The sequence below is a fragment of the Heterodontus francisci genome, chromosome 45, assembly GCF_036365525.1.
Source record: "Heterodontus francisci isolate sHetFra1 chromosome 45, sHetFra1.hap1, whole genome shotgun sequence".
Taxonomy (NCBI): Eukaryota; Metazoa; Chordata; class Chondrichthyes; order Heterodontiformes; family Heterodontidae; genus Heterodontus; species Heterodontus francisci.
Window position 1 is genome coordinate 10,355,735 of NC_090415.1, and position 13,756 is coordinate 10,369,490.

Genomic DNA, 13,756 nt, shown 5'->3' on the forward strand with positions numbered 1-13,756 from the left:
AACATATACACATAAAGTAACTGAGGTACATAGCAAAATCCACATTGAGAAACATACAGGGAAAGTAAAACACATACTCACAAATCATGCACAGACAAAAGCCACATTCACATTACAGAGACTGGCAGATGCAGAGTAAAACCCACAATCAATTACCACAAACAAAATGTTACAGAATAAAACAGATATTTGCATTGCAGTAACTGACAACATGCTAGGTAAAATCCACATTTGCATATCAGAAACCAAAGGTTAAAGATTAATCCCACATTCATTTGCCAGAATATACGATGTACAGTGGAAATGAAAACAGAAAATGCTGGAAATAATCTGCAAGTCTGGCAGCACCTGTAGAGAGAGAAAGTGAGTTAACATTTCAGGTCAATGACCTTCGATCAGAACGGACCTTTCTGATGAAAGACCATTGACCAGAATGGTTATCTCTGTTTCTGTCTCCACAGATGCTGGCAGGCCTGCTGAGTATCTGCGGAGAATGACTGCAGAATTCTGAGGTGCAGAGGGATCCAGGTGTTCTTGTGCTTGAGTCACAAAAAGTTAGTATGCAGGTATGGCAAATCACAAAGGCAATTGGCAAGTTATCCTTTATTACAACAGGAATTGAAAATTAATCTAAGGATGTTATGCTTCAGTTATACGGGGCTTCGGTGAGACCACATATCGAATACTGTGTGCAGTTTTGGTCTCCATATTTAAGGAAGGAAGTAAATGTGTTGGAGGTGTTTCAGAGGAGGTTTATTAGATTGATACCTGGAATGAGTGGATGTCTTATGAGGAAAGGTTGGACAGACTGGGTTAGTTTTCACTGGAGTTTAGAAGAGTGAGGGGAGACTTGATTGAAGTGTATAAGATCCTGAATGGTCTTGACAAGGTGGATGGGGAAAGGATGTTTCCTCTTGTGGATGAGTTCAGAAATCGGGGGCGCTGCTTTAAAAGTATGGGTCACACTTTTAGGACCGAGATGAGGAGATTTTTTTTTCCCCTCTGAGGTTTGTGAGACTTTGAAATTCAGTGCTTTAGAAGGTGGTGGAGGCGGTGTCACTGAATATATTATTTTTCAGTCAGGTATTGATAGATTCTTGTTAGGCAAGGGAATCAAAAATTATTGGGAGGAGATAGGAGTGTGGAATTCAAATCAGAAACAGATCAGCCATGATTTAATGTAAGAAGCAGGAGGTTTAGAGGGGATTTGAGGATTTGTTTTTTAAATTTCATTTTTACCCAGATGGTGGTTGGAATCTGGAACACATTACCTGAAAGGGGTGGTAGAGGCAGGACCCCACACAACATTTAAGAAGTATTTAGATATACATTTGAAAGGCCATAGCATACAAGGCGATGGGCCAAGTGCTGGAAAATGGGATTAGAATAGATCACTGATTGTGCCTGTGCCGGCCATCAATGTGTCTAAGGGCCTGTTTCTGTGCTGTATAACTCTATGACTCTATCTCTCGATGACAAATACAAAGTAATACCAACATTCACATCGCAGAACTTGGCAGATTGAAAGCAAATCCACCATACAGTTCAGCAGAAACTGACAGAACAGAAAGAACACATAATCACATACCATAAATTGGCATAGAGAATAAAATTCACATGCCCGTACCAGAAATTAACTTGTTCAGATGAAAATCCATAATCATACAGCAGAGAGTGAGCTGGACTATTAAACCCAGCTTCTGCACTTGAGGCTAACATGCACAGAGTAAAAACAATGCTCATGTCTCATACCAGAAACGGCCAGCCGTAGATCACAACCCACACTCACATATCAGAACGGGCAGGTACAGTGTAAAATATCTCTTAATGAACCACTGACAGGGACGTGATACAGTCCACATTCATTCATCAGAAACTTACAGATACAGATAATAAACAGTACTTACATACAACAGATTGAAAGGAACAGGTTAAAACCCATCCTTATATGAAGACGTCTGATGGGTACAGAACACAGGTGAGGCCTCCAAACCAGAGACTGACATGTCGAGTGAAAACAACGCTGACGTGTCATCAATTAACATGTGCTGTGTAAAGCTACACAAAAATGCCACTTACTAACAGGTACAGAGACAAAACCAAACAACCTTTCATACCAGAAACTGACAGGTGCAGATTAAAATCCAAATTCACAATTCAGAAATTAACAGATAAAGAGAAACGCCCAGACTCCAAAAGCGGAGATTAACAGATACATAACAAAACCCACACTCACAGAACAAAACCCATCATCACCCACTTAGAAACTGAATGTTACAGAGAAAGAAAAAAAAAACAGAATCACCTATTGAAGATTGAAATTACTGAATTAAATCACAAAATCTTTGACCATAGATTGCCCAATACGGAGTAAAAGCCACAGTTAAATATCACATACTGACAGGCACAGAATGAAACCCACACTCACATGTCCTGCAGGGAAAGACAAACATGACACGACCCAGAATGTCCATGCATTTCCTCCTGCCATATTCCGTATATATGACCAAATAGATTCTTTTGTTAACAGCTCAAAAACATCATCGCTGCCAGTGTTATCATATTATATTTGATCAACTCTTTCCACTCCACAACCCTCCATATTTTTTCAGACCTGTCTTGCTGAATATTTGTAGCCAGTAATAATAAGTTCCCATGCCTCGCCGAGTTTCAGCCAGAATTATGTAATTGCCACTATATAAATCTTTCATGTGGTTACTTGTGGCTGCAGCTGACCAATCTTATTTGGCACGCAACATAGATTTAAAGACTTGCACTTCAATGCTTGCACTTGCCCATGTCTGACCCCAACTATACTGGACGGTTCCGTCCTGGTGATGGACGGAAGTGCAGCAGGGACGGTACATCCTGATAAGGAATGGAAGTGTCGAGAAATTATATGTACAGAGTGAAAAAATAGACGTGTTCGTACCAGCAAAATGGAAATGGTTGAAGAGGCAGAGGGACACAGAAAGTCATGGTTAAGGGCGGGCAAAGGGGTTTGGACGATCTGACTGCTGCGTCAGTTTGTGGCTGTGATAGGCATGAAGTGTGATTGATTAATTTAGATATCCAATCAGACAGATTTAGCTTTTAGTTTTAGAGATGCAGCACTGAAGCAGGCCCACCGAGTCTGTGCCGACCATCAACCACCCATTTATACTAACTCTACACGAATTCCATATTCCTACCTGTCCCTATATTTCCCGACCACCTACCTATACTAGGGGCAATTTTATCATGGGCAATTAACCTATAAACCAGCAAGTCTTTGGCTTGTGGGAGGAAACCGGAGCACCCGGAGCAAACCCACGCAGACACAAGGAGAACTTGCAAACTCCACACAGGCAGCACCCAGAATTGAACCCCGGTCGCTGGAGCTGTGAGGCTGCGGTGCGAACCGCTGCGCCACTCAACATCAGGCAGTGACATCATTGTAAACCAGCCAATCATGAACATGGTCATCTCCCATCCTTCATTTGCATAGGGTTCTGGTGATGTCTGTAAAATTCAAGCTCCGAGCGAAATTTCGGTTATTCTGTGTCTGAAGTTGATCGTGATCATGGTTGACGAGAAGAAAACTGCAGCACCTTCCAAGAAGGGCGCCAAGAAAACTCAGAAGAAGGCGCCAACGAAGGGCAGCAAGAAACGTAGAAGATCCAGGAGAGAAAGTTACTCCATCTACGTGTACAAAGTGATGAAGCAGGTTCACCCTGACACCGGCATCTCCTCCAAGGCCATGAGTATCATGAATTCGTTTGTGAATGATATTTTCGAGCGAATCGCGGGAAGCTTCCCGCCTGGCCCATTACAACAAACGCAGCACCATCAGCTCCCGGGAGATCCAGACCGCCGTGCGCCTGCTGCTGCCCGGGGAGCTGGCCAAACACGCCGTGTCGGAAGGTACAAAGGCGGTCACCAAGTACACCAGCTCCAAGTAAATCGCCACCATGGACTGAAAAACACAATATACAAAAAAGGCTCTTTTAAGAGCCACCCACAATTTCTCTGAAATAGCTACAACATCATAATTATCGATTTCTTTTTATGTTAATACGAATACTCTGCAAATTTTTGATGGCGGTTGTATTCTCTGTTTAAATCCGGTCAGGTTAATGCAGATTCATTTTGGCCCCTTTGCTATATTTCGAAAATGAAAGCTGATTTAACGCATGATTTAAAGATGTTCTCAGTTACTTGGTTGCCGTGTTGAAGTTTGGCTATCTTTATGAATAAGTACATTGTTAAGAAACCCCGTTGGTTTAGGCACCCTCAGTCTCTAACCCGTGACACTGAAAATCTATACTCCGCTTTTGTCTCCCACGAAAAGGGATCAATCTAGAATCAGTGATACAGTATAATTACGAAGATTGACCTGAAATGTGTCCGGTTACAAAATGCTGTGAATGAGTCTTTCAGCCGCTGGTTAGACTGTATCATGAAAAAGAATAAAGCAGAATACATGGCGGATTACAAAAGCGAATCTGGGACAAAATGTGGAATAAAAAAATGAAACACGTTTTTGCAATGTTTTCTGTAAAACAATATGACCTATAAATGTGATATTCTATATTGAAGCCGCCCCTTGTTTTACAAATATATTGGCGGGCTTTTCAAATGTGAAATATCGTTGGGAGGCTGACCATTTCGCGCTCTTATTTTCCGCTCTCAACTCACTGTCTTCTTGTGATTGGTGAATTGAGCAGCTCTCTGATTGGTTACATGTACAGTACAATGACACCGAGTGCTGACTGACCAATCAGCAGTGTCCCCAACACCATTCCTCCAGAAGGTACAAGGAGGAGGAATGTGGGCGGATCTCAGCATTCTTCGTGAAAGTGTTTGTGAGATTGTGGCAATGTCTGGAAGAGGGAAGACCGGTGGGAAATCTCGGGCCAAACCCAAGTCTCGCTCCTCCCGGGCTGGATTACAGTTCCCGGTCGGCCGTGTTCACCGCCACCTCAGAAAGGGAAATTATGCTGAGCGGGTGGGTGCCGGAGCCCCGGTCTATCTGGCTGCTGTGCTCGAGTATCTGACAGCTGAAATCCTCGAGCTGGCCGGCAACGCGGCCCGGGACAACAAGAAGAGCCGCATCATCCCCAGACACCTGCAGCTGGCCGTCCGCAACGACGAGGAGCTGAACAAGCTGTTGGGAGGGGTGACCATCGCTCAGGGCGGGGTGCTGCCTAATATCCAGGCCGTGCTGCTGCCCAAGAAAACCAGCGCTCCGAGCACCAAGGGCAAGTGAAGCGGCCTGACTTGAATCTGCGAACCCAAAGGCTCTTTTCAGAGCCACCCACTTTATCTGTGAAAGGGCTGGTTACTGTCTGAAAGACTGTAATATTATACTGTTATCATTGTTTTGTGTTGGAATGAAGTGTACTGGATTTTGGCATTTAGTTGCTCATCAGATGAAATGCATTCTAATTCCCTCAGACCCTATTGTAAAGGCACTTTTACCATTCTACCCTTTATGTACCACAAACGTTTGTTCAGTCCCAAAACGATCGCCGGTCTATTAAAATGCGCTGTGCACATTGGTATCGCTACCCCAGATCTGACAACTGCCACGTCATTAAATCTCCAGCTGTCGGATGCAGACAAAAGTATTTGTGTCTCCCGGCTTTGAGTAAATAAGTGGTCAAAACCTTCTGACACGTTTATGTGCCAGAATGAACAAGAGATCACAACTCTTTCTTTTGTCGATTTGGTGGCTCTTAAAAGAGCCGTTGTGGTATTTGATGCCGAACTCAGTTCAGGGCAGGGTCAGTTTAGGCTCGCTCCCCGCGGATGCGGCGTGCCAGCTGGATGTCTTTGGGCATGATGGTGACTCGCTTGGCGTGGATGGCGCACAGGTTGGTGTCCTCAAAGAGCCCCACCAGGTAAGCCTCGCTGGCCTCCTGCAGGGCCATGACGGCAGAGCTCTGGAAGCGCAGGTCTGTCTTGAAGTCCTGTGCGATCTCCCGCACCAGGCGCTGGAAGGGCAGTTTGCGGATGAGCAGCTCGGTGGATTTCTGGTAGCGGCGGATCTCCCTCAGAGCCACAGTGCCGGGTCTGTAACGGTGAGGCTTCTTCACTCCGCCCGTGGCTGGAGCGCTCTTGCGGGCCGCTTTAGTGGCCAGCTGCTTGCGGGGAGCTTTCCCTCCGGTCGATTTGCGCGCTGTCTGCTTGGTTCTGGCCATTATCTACCAAGACCTTACACAATGTCGCGTTTAATGGTGAAGCTGCTCAGGGACTGCCTATTTAAGACAGTCGAAGGACCGCCCTAATGTTGTGATTGGATGAAGCCCCGTCCATTATCCAATTTGAAACGATGTCTGGGATGGAAAAGAGACGTGGGAATTGCTGCTCCCTGATTGGTTGAACTGCAACTGAAATTTCATCAATTTGAAAAAGCCCGCCATTTTCAAATTAGCAAACTACTCAAAGATTAAATAAAACCTAATTCGGCGGGAACAATTATAAAATCTCATTGCTCGGAGCTTCATTTTTCGGCCCTCGATTCCACCTCCGTTTCTTCCAATACGGTTTGAATTGGGGTTCATTCCTTGTTCGGTCTCAGGCGGGAATAAAGCTCCGGTCATTGCTCACTCTAACGGGAATAAATCCATCATCTTCACCAGCAGTTGGTCGTGTCTGTGCCAGCCGGAAAGCTCTCCACCCATTCTAATCCCACCTGCCAGCATTTGGTCTGTAATCCTGTAGAATATGCACTTGAGGTGCATATCCAGACTTCTTTTGAATGATTTGAAGGTTTCTCCCTCAACTACCCTTTCAGGCATTGAGTTCCAGACCCCCACCATCCTCCAGATGAGAGGGGAAAAAAACCTTGTCCTCATCTTCCCTCTAATCATTCTACCAAACGCTTTAAGTCTTTGACCCCTAGTCAGTGACCTCTGTATTAAGGTAAATTGGCCCTTCACCTACACTCTATCCAGGCCTCTCAAAATGTTATCCAATTCAATCAGATCTCTCCTCAGCATTCTCTATGCCACAGAGAACAAACACGGACCATTCAATCTTTCCTCATAGCTGCATTTTTTTCCAGTCCCGGCAACATCCGGTTGAACTGCAACTGAAATTGAATCAATTTCAAAAAGCCCGCCATTTTCAAATTATAAACGACGCAAAGATTAAAGAAAACCTAATTTGGCGGGACCGATTATAAAATCTCATTGCTTTTAGCGTGATTTTTTTCCGCCCTAGATCCCCCTCTGTGTCTTCCAATACGGTTTGAATTGGGATTCATTCCCTGTTCGGTCTCTGGCGGGAATAAAGCTCCGGCCATTTCTTACTCTAACGGGAGTAAATCCTTTTCTGCATCTTTACCGGCAGTTCAGGTCGGCAATAGACATGATCAAATGCAACCTTTTAATTCATGACGCGGTTATTAAACATGGAACAGAAGAAGACAATGAAAAAATGTGCGACACGTAAAGTGACTATAAGAGAATGCAATACTGATCTGATAAAGTCCACATAACATTGGATGAGCTACAACAATTTCACATCCCAAGACATCCCCGCTGCAGTTTCAAGGTCCGTTATCTCTATATGAGGTTTTGGGTGGCTCTTATAAGAGCCTTTTGTTTTTGGTAGACAAGGTCGATTTGTTTAGCCGCCGAATCCATAGAGAGTGCGGCCCTGACGTTTCAGAGCGTACACCACATCCATGGCGGTGACCGTCTTGCGCTTGGCGTGCTCAGTGTAGGTGACCGCATCTCTGATCACATTCTCCAGGAAAACCTTCAGCACCCCGCGGGTCTCCTCATAGATCAAACCCGAGATGCGCTTCACTCCGCCACGGCGAGCCAGGCGGCGAATTGCTGGCTTGGTGATGCCCTGGATGTTATCACGAAGCACTTTGCGGTGCCGCTTTGCTCCGCCTTTGCCCAGTCCTTTGCCTCCTTTACCTCTTCCTGTCATGACGCTTCTTCAGACAAACCGATTTTGAATGTGAAACGAGTAGTTTCTGCTGCCTTTTTATACAGCCTGCCCCGACCTGACTGAGAAAGAGACAGAGGCGTGTCTGGAGGAAACTGAGTGACAGACAGAGCAGAGAAATGTCTTTGATCCTCTCGCTCCGCCTCCCACTTGCTCGAACCGCGAATTCAAGAAAAAACAATTCTCGACATTAGAGCTCAGCATAAAACTTGGAGATTCGGCATTGATAGTCACTGATAACAGAAAACCGGCGGTCTAAATACAGATCTGTAACAAATAAAAGTTCGTAATACACCCGCCTAAGTGCAGTGCTTCCGATCACAAGTCAACCTGTTTCGGCACACCTCTCCTCCCAGACGGATTGAGCAGTTTACTGAAACCTAACCCCAGCTGAATTTTAGAAAATCATGTATTGGAGTTTGAGATGTGACGCGGGGTATCTCGCCCGTGTTACTGTGTTACAGGCTGTCACCCTGAAACGAGCATGAACTGAGACTTCACCGAACATATACCCTGGTACAGTGAGGCTCGGACATCCCTGATTTGTTGCAGAGAGTGAGGAAGGGCTGGGTTGAGAGTCACCAGGGAACCTGGATTTACTTCAAATCATTTCTAGGTGAAATGTGCACACGACTGCGGGGCAGGGATCATTTGATCGGGGGATCAGCTCTTTCCTGAGAGACGTGGGTGGCTCTGAAAAGAGCCTTTGGGTTCAGATGTCTACAAGTTTCCCGTGCTGTTTCACTTCTTTCCAGGGGCTGCTTTCTGAGCCTTTGCTGCTTTCGGCTTCTTCACGCCCCTTGATGATTGAACTTTCTTGGGCGGCTTTCCGCCCGTGGCCCTCTTGACTTTTTTGGCATTCTTCGCTGGAGATTTTTTTGGAAGCGTTGCTTTCTTTACCGCCTTCTTTGGCGTTGCCGTCTTCTTGGTGCTCACTTTCTTGGCTGCTGTCTTCTTGCTGCTCACTTTCTTGGCGACTATTTTCTTCCCTGGGGATTTCTTGGCTGTTTTCTTTGTGATCAGTTTCTTGGCAGCTGTTTTCTTCACTAAAGATCTCTTGGCTGCTCCTGTCTTAATCTTCTTCACCACATTTCCCTTCTTTTCCTGTTTCGCGATTTTGAAGGTGCCGGAGGCCCCCGTGCCCTTCGTCTGCACCAGGAAGTCTTTCGCCACAAGCCGCTTGATACTTTGCTTGATTGGGAACTTGCTCTTCTCCACATCGACACCTTTAACACGCAGAGCCTTCTTTATTGCCTGCAGTGACATCCCACTGCGGACACTGCATTCCGCCACAGTCTTGAGGATCAGCTCGCCCAACTTGGGACCGCCTGACCCCTTCCGGGGAGCCGCCTTCTTCTTCTTGGGAGTCTTGACTTGAGCGGCGGCGGCTGGAGGAGCCGTTTCGGCGGCTGCAGTCTCGGTCATGTCCAGGACTCTGCACAAAGTCTCTCTGTCAGTCAGAACTGGGTCAGAAATGAAGCTGGTGGTGGCGGCACTGAGCAACTTAAAGGCAGTGAGCGGACGGGGCGGAGACAACCTGCTGTCAGCTCCCGGCTCCTGCTGCCTCTCTGTGTTTCTCTCTGGTCCTAAACTCTCCAATTCCACTGAAATTCGGGTATTCCAGAGTCCCAGGCTAGATCCTTCCTGTCTCTGACATCAGAATGTTTGCTGTCACAAAGGTTTCACTTGAAGTAAAGACTCCATTTTCGACTGAAACCCGTTTCATTGCTGCACTGATGACTCTCTCTCAGCCGATCGCTGACATGTTCCATACTTTTCGACTGAAATCTTGAAATCAACAAACAAACAACACTGAATTCCCACTTTGAGGATTAGAAGGGGAGCAAAGTGCTTCTTTGACTGAAGAATCTTGTTATTTTACACAAGAGGGACTCGGAAATCCGGCGATGAGACCAGACCCACAAACACAGTGGCATTAGACTAACGCGCCCGTCCCTTTAATACACTCTCTTCCACAATATTCACATCCACACAATCTCAGGCCGAACTGTTCGTTAAATTTAGCGTTTCCAGGACAGGATTTCCCCTCCGCTCGGCCTGTGCTGCGGATTCGCGGCGGGTATTTGCATTTTCTAGACTCAGTAAGTGTTAAACACTCTGAGACTGGCGCTGCGAATGTTGTCTGTTTCCCAGATTTGGCGTCAAGAGCCAATCACAGCTTTGAATCTGTTCAAACCAATATCGGCTTTGATGTTATTATATTGATCACACACAAACATGTTTCCTGACGGTGAAAATACAAATTATGCCCTGTCTGTCCCTACATTCCATCCATATTTTTTTCTCGGTGTCCTAGACATCCCATTCTCAAGGAGAGACGTCCAGTTGCACAATAATCCCACATTCATACACAGTGTTTTTATTTTGTTCCAGGCAGTGACAGGCTGGTTCTCTCCGTGCTTAGTTTCAGGACTGAAGACAGATAAATACACCTTCAGATTCGAACATCCGAGCGGAGAAGTGACAGTGACCGTCTCACCTGCGGCACCGGTGGCGTGTTCACTGTTCCAATACCGTACGTCTCTTCAGCGTGTCCATAACACGCTCAGTAACTTCATTCCTCTTTCATATACAACAACAGAGCGACAGAGAAAAGGAGAGTGAAAGAGAGTGAGGGGTGAGAGAGGGAGGGAGACAGACTGTTTCAGTCTTACAATTTCCAACTGTGTGTCCCTTTCACACTGAATAACAGTATTTCACCTTCACCTGAATATTCAGAGAGAGAGACTATCAGTTCTACAATAGAATGCATACATAAAACACTTAGTAACTGTATCTCCAACATAGATACAGCACCAAAGGCAGAGGGAGAGAGACAGCATCAATAGCGAGAAAAAGGCAGAGAGAGAGAGAAATCTGGATTGGGGGAGAGGCTTGGAGGATGGTGAGATAGAGAGATATGTATTCACTTAGAATCACAGAAGCATCGAAATTTTATGGCACAGAAAGAAGCCACTTGGCCCATCATGTCTGTGCCAGCCGAAAAGAATTCCACCTATTCTAATCCCAGCTGCCAGCATTTGGTCCGTAACCCGCAGATTACGGCACTTGAGATGGATATCCAGACCTCTTTTGTATGAGTTGAAGGTTTATGCCTCAACTACCCTTTCAGGCAGTGAGTTCCAGAACACCGCCACACTTTTTTTCAAATTCATTCATATGATGTGGGTGTTGCTGTCTCGGCCAGCATTTATTGCCCATCCCTCACTGCCCTTGAGGAGGTTGTGGTGAAATGGCTTCTTGAACTGCTGCACTCCATGTGAGGTAGGTACAGCCACAGTGCTGTTAGGAAGGGAGTTCCAGGATTTTGACACAGTGACAGTGAATGAACAGCAATATAATTCTAAGTCAGAATGATGTGTGACTTGGAGCGGAACTTGCAGGTGGTGGTGTTCCCATGCATCAGCTGCCCTTGAGATTCTAGTTGGTAGAGGTCGCGGGTTTGGAAAGTGCTGTCTAAAGAGCCTTGGTTCGTTGCTGCAGTGCATCTTGTAGATGTTACACACTGCTCTGCTGTGTGCCGGTGGTGGCGGGAGTGAATGTTTGTGCATGGGGTGGCAATCAAGTGGGCTGCTTTGTCCTGGATGGTGTCGAGCTTCTTGAGTGTTGTTGGAACTGCACACATCCAGGCAAGTGAAGAGTATTCCATCACCCAGTTCAGTTTCTGGTCAATGGTGGACCCTAGGATATTGATAGTGGGGGATTCAGCGATGCTAATTGCCATTGAATGTTAATGGGAGATGGTTAGATTCTCTCTTGTTGAAGGTGGTAGTTGCCTGGCACTTATGTGGCACGAATGTTACTTGCCACTTATCAGCACAAGCCTGGATATTGTCCAGGTCTTGCTACATTTCAAAGAACAAAGAACAGTACAGCACAGGAACGGGCCATTCGGCCCTCCAAGCCTGCGCCGATCTTGATGCCTGCCTAAACTAACACCTTCTGCACTTCCGGGGCCCATATCCCTCTATTCCCTTCCTATTCATGTATTTGTCAAGATGTCTCTTAAACGTCGCTATCGTATCTGCTTCCACCACCTCCGCTGTCAGCAAGTTCCAGGCACTCACCAGCCTCTGTGTAAAAAAATTGCCTCGCACATCCCCTCCAAACTTGGCCCCTCGCACCTTAAACCTATGTCCCCCAGTAACTGACTCTTCCACCCTGGCAAAAAGCTTCTGACTATCCATTCTGTCCATGCCGCTCATAACTTTGTAAACCTCTATCATGTCGCCCGTCCACCTCCGTCGTTCCAGTGAAAACAATCCGAGTTTTTCCAACCTCTCCTCATAGCTAATGGATAGATAGCAGGAGGGAGAGATAGAGAAGCACAGTGGCGCAGTGGTTAGCACCGCAGCCTCACAGCTCCAGCGACCTGGGTGCAACTCAGGGTACTGCCTGTGTGGAGTTTGCAAGTTCTCCCTGTGTCTGCGTGGGTTTTCTCCGGGTGCTCCGGTTTCCTCCCACAAGCCAAAAGACTTGCAGGTTGGTAGGTAAATTGTCCATTATAAATTGCCACTAGTATAGGTAGGTGGTAGTGAAATATAGAGATAGGTGGGGATGTGGTAGGAATATGGGATCAGTGTAGGATTAGCATAAATGGGTGGTTGATGGTCAGCACAGACTCGGTGGGCCGAAGGGCCTGTTTCAGTGCTGTATCTCTAAACTAAAACTAAACTAAACTAATGCCCTCCAGATCAGGCAACATCCTGGTAAACCTCCTCTGTACCCTCTCCAAAGCCTCCACGTCCTTCTGGTAGTGTGGCGACCAGAATTGCACGCAATATTCTAAGTGTGGCCTAACTAAGGTTCTGTACAGCTGCAACATGACTCGCCAATTTTTGTACTCTATGCCCCGACTGATGAAGGCAAGCATGCCGTATGCCTTCTTGACTACCTTATCCACCTGCGTTGCCACTTTCAGTGACGTGTGGACCTGTACACCCAGATCTTTCTGCCTGTCAATACTCCTAAGGGTTCTGCCATTTACTGTATACCTCCCACCTGCATTAGACCTTCCAAAATGCCCTTCCCTCATCAATCATCTTCGTCACTTCCTCAAAAAACTCAATCAAATTAGTAAGACACGACCTCCCCTTCACAAAACCATGCTGTCCCTCGCTAATAAGTTCGTTTGTTTCCAAATGGGAGTAAATCCTGTCCCGAAGAATCCTCTCTAATAGTTTCCCTTCCACTGACGTAAGGCTCACTGGCCTATAATTTCCTAAATTATCCTTACCCCCTTCTTAAACAAAGGAACAACATTGGTTATTCTCCAGTCCTCTGGGACCTCACCTGTAGCCAATGAGGATGCAAAGATTTCTGTCAAGGCCCCAGCAATTTCTTTCCTTGCCTCCCTCAGTATTCTAGGGTAGATCCCATCAGGCCCTGGGGACTTATCTACCTTAATGCTTTGCAAGACACCCAACACCTTCTCCTTTTTGATAATGAGATGACTGAGACTATCTGCACTCCCTTCCCTAGGCTCATCATCCACCAACTTTTTCTCCTTGGTGAATACTGATGCAAAGTACTCATTTAGCACCTCACCCATTTCCTCTGGCTCCACGCATAGATTCCCATCTCTGTCCTTGAGTGGGCCAACCCTTTCCCTGGTTACCCTCTTGCTCTTTATATATGTATAAAAAGCCTTGGGATTTTCCTTTATCCTGTTTAGTTTAGTTTTAGTTTAGAGATACAGCACTGAAACAGGCCCTTCGGCCCACCGAGTCTGCGCTGACCATCAACCACCCATTTATACTAATCCAACACGAATTCCATACTCCTACCACAT

The 13,756-nt window shown here is 46.2% G+C and overlaps 1 protein-coding gene across 1 annotated transcript; it reads right to left on the bottom strand.

The window, feature by feature from the left end:
- Positions 1–8,685: 8,685 nt before the first annotated feature.
- LOC137356381 (histone H1-like) lies at positions 8,686–9,210 on the bottom strand. Its single transcript, XM_068022267.1, has 2 exons — positions 9,072–9,210; positions 8,686–8,933 (listed from the first exon to the last, which is right to left on the bottom strand). The coding sequence occupies exons 1-2, from the start codon at positions 9,208–9,210 to the stop codon at positions 8,686–8,688; spliced, it is 387 nt and encodes a 128-aa protein (XP_067878368.1).
- Positions 9,211–13,756: the final 4,546 nt, after the last annotated feature.

Coding starts and splice junctions, on each gene's coding strand:
- LOC137356381 (XM_068022267.1), bottom strand. CDS start 9,210: ATGTCACTGCAGGCAATAAAGAAGGCTCTGCGTGTTAAAGGTGTCGAT. Junction 8,934..9,071: donor GAAGGGCACGGGGGCCTCCG/GCACCTTCAAAA, acceptor AGAAATCCCCAG/GGAAGAAAATAGTCGCCAAG.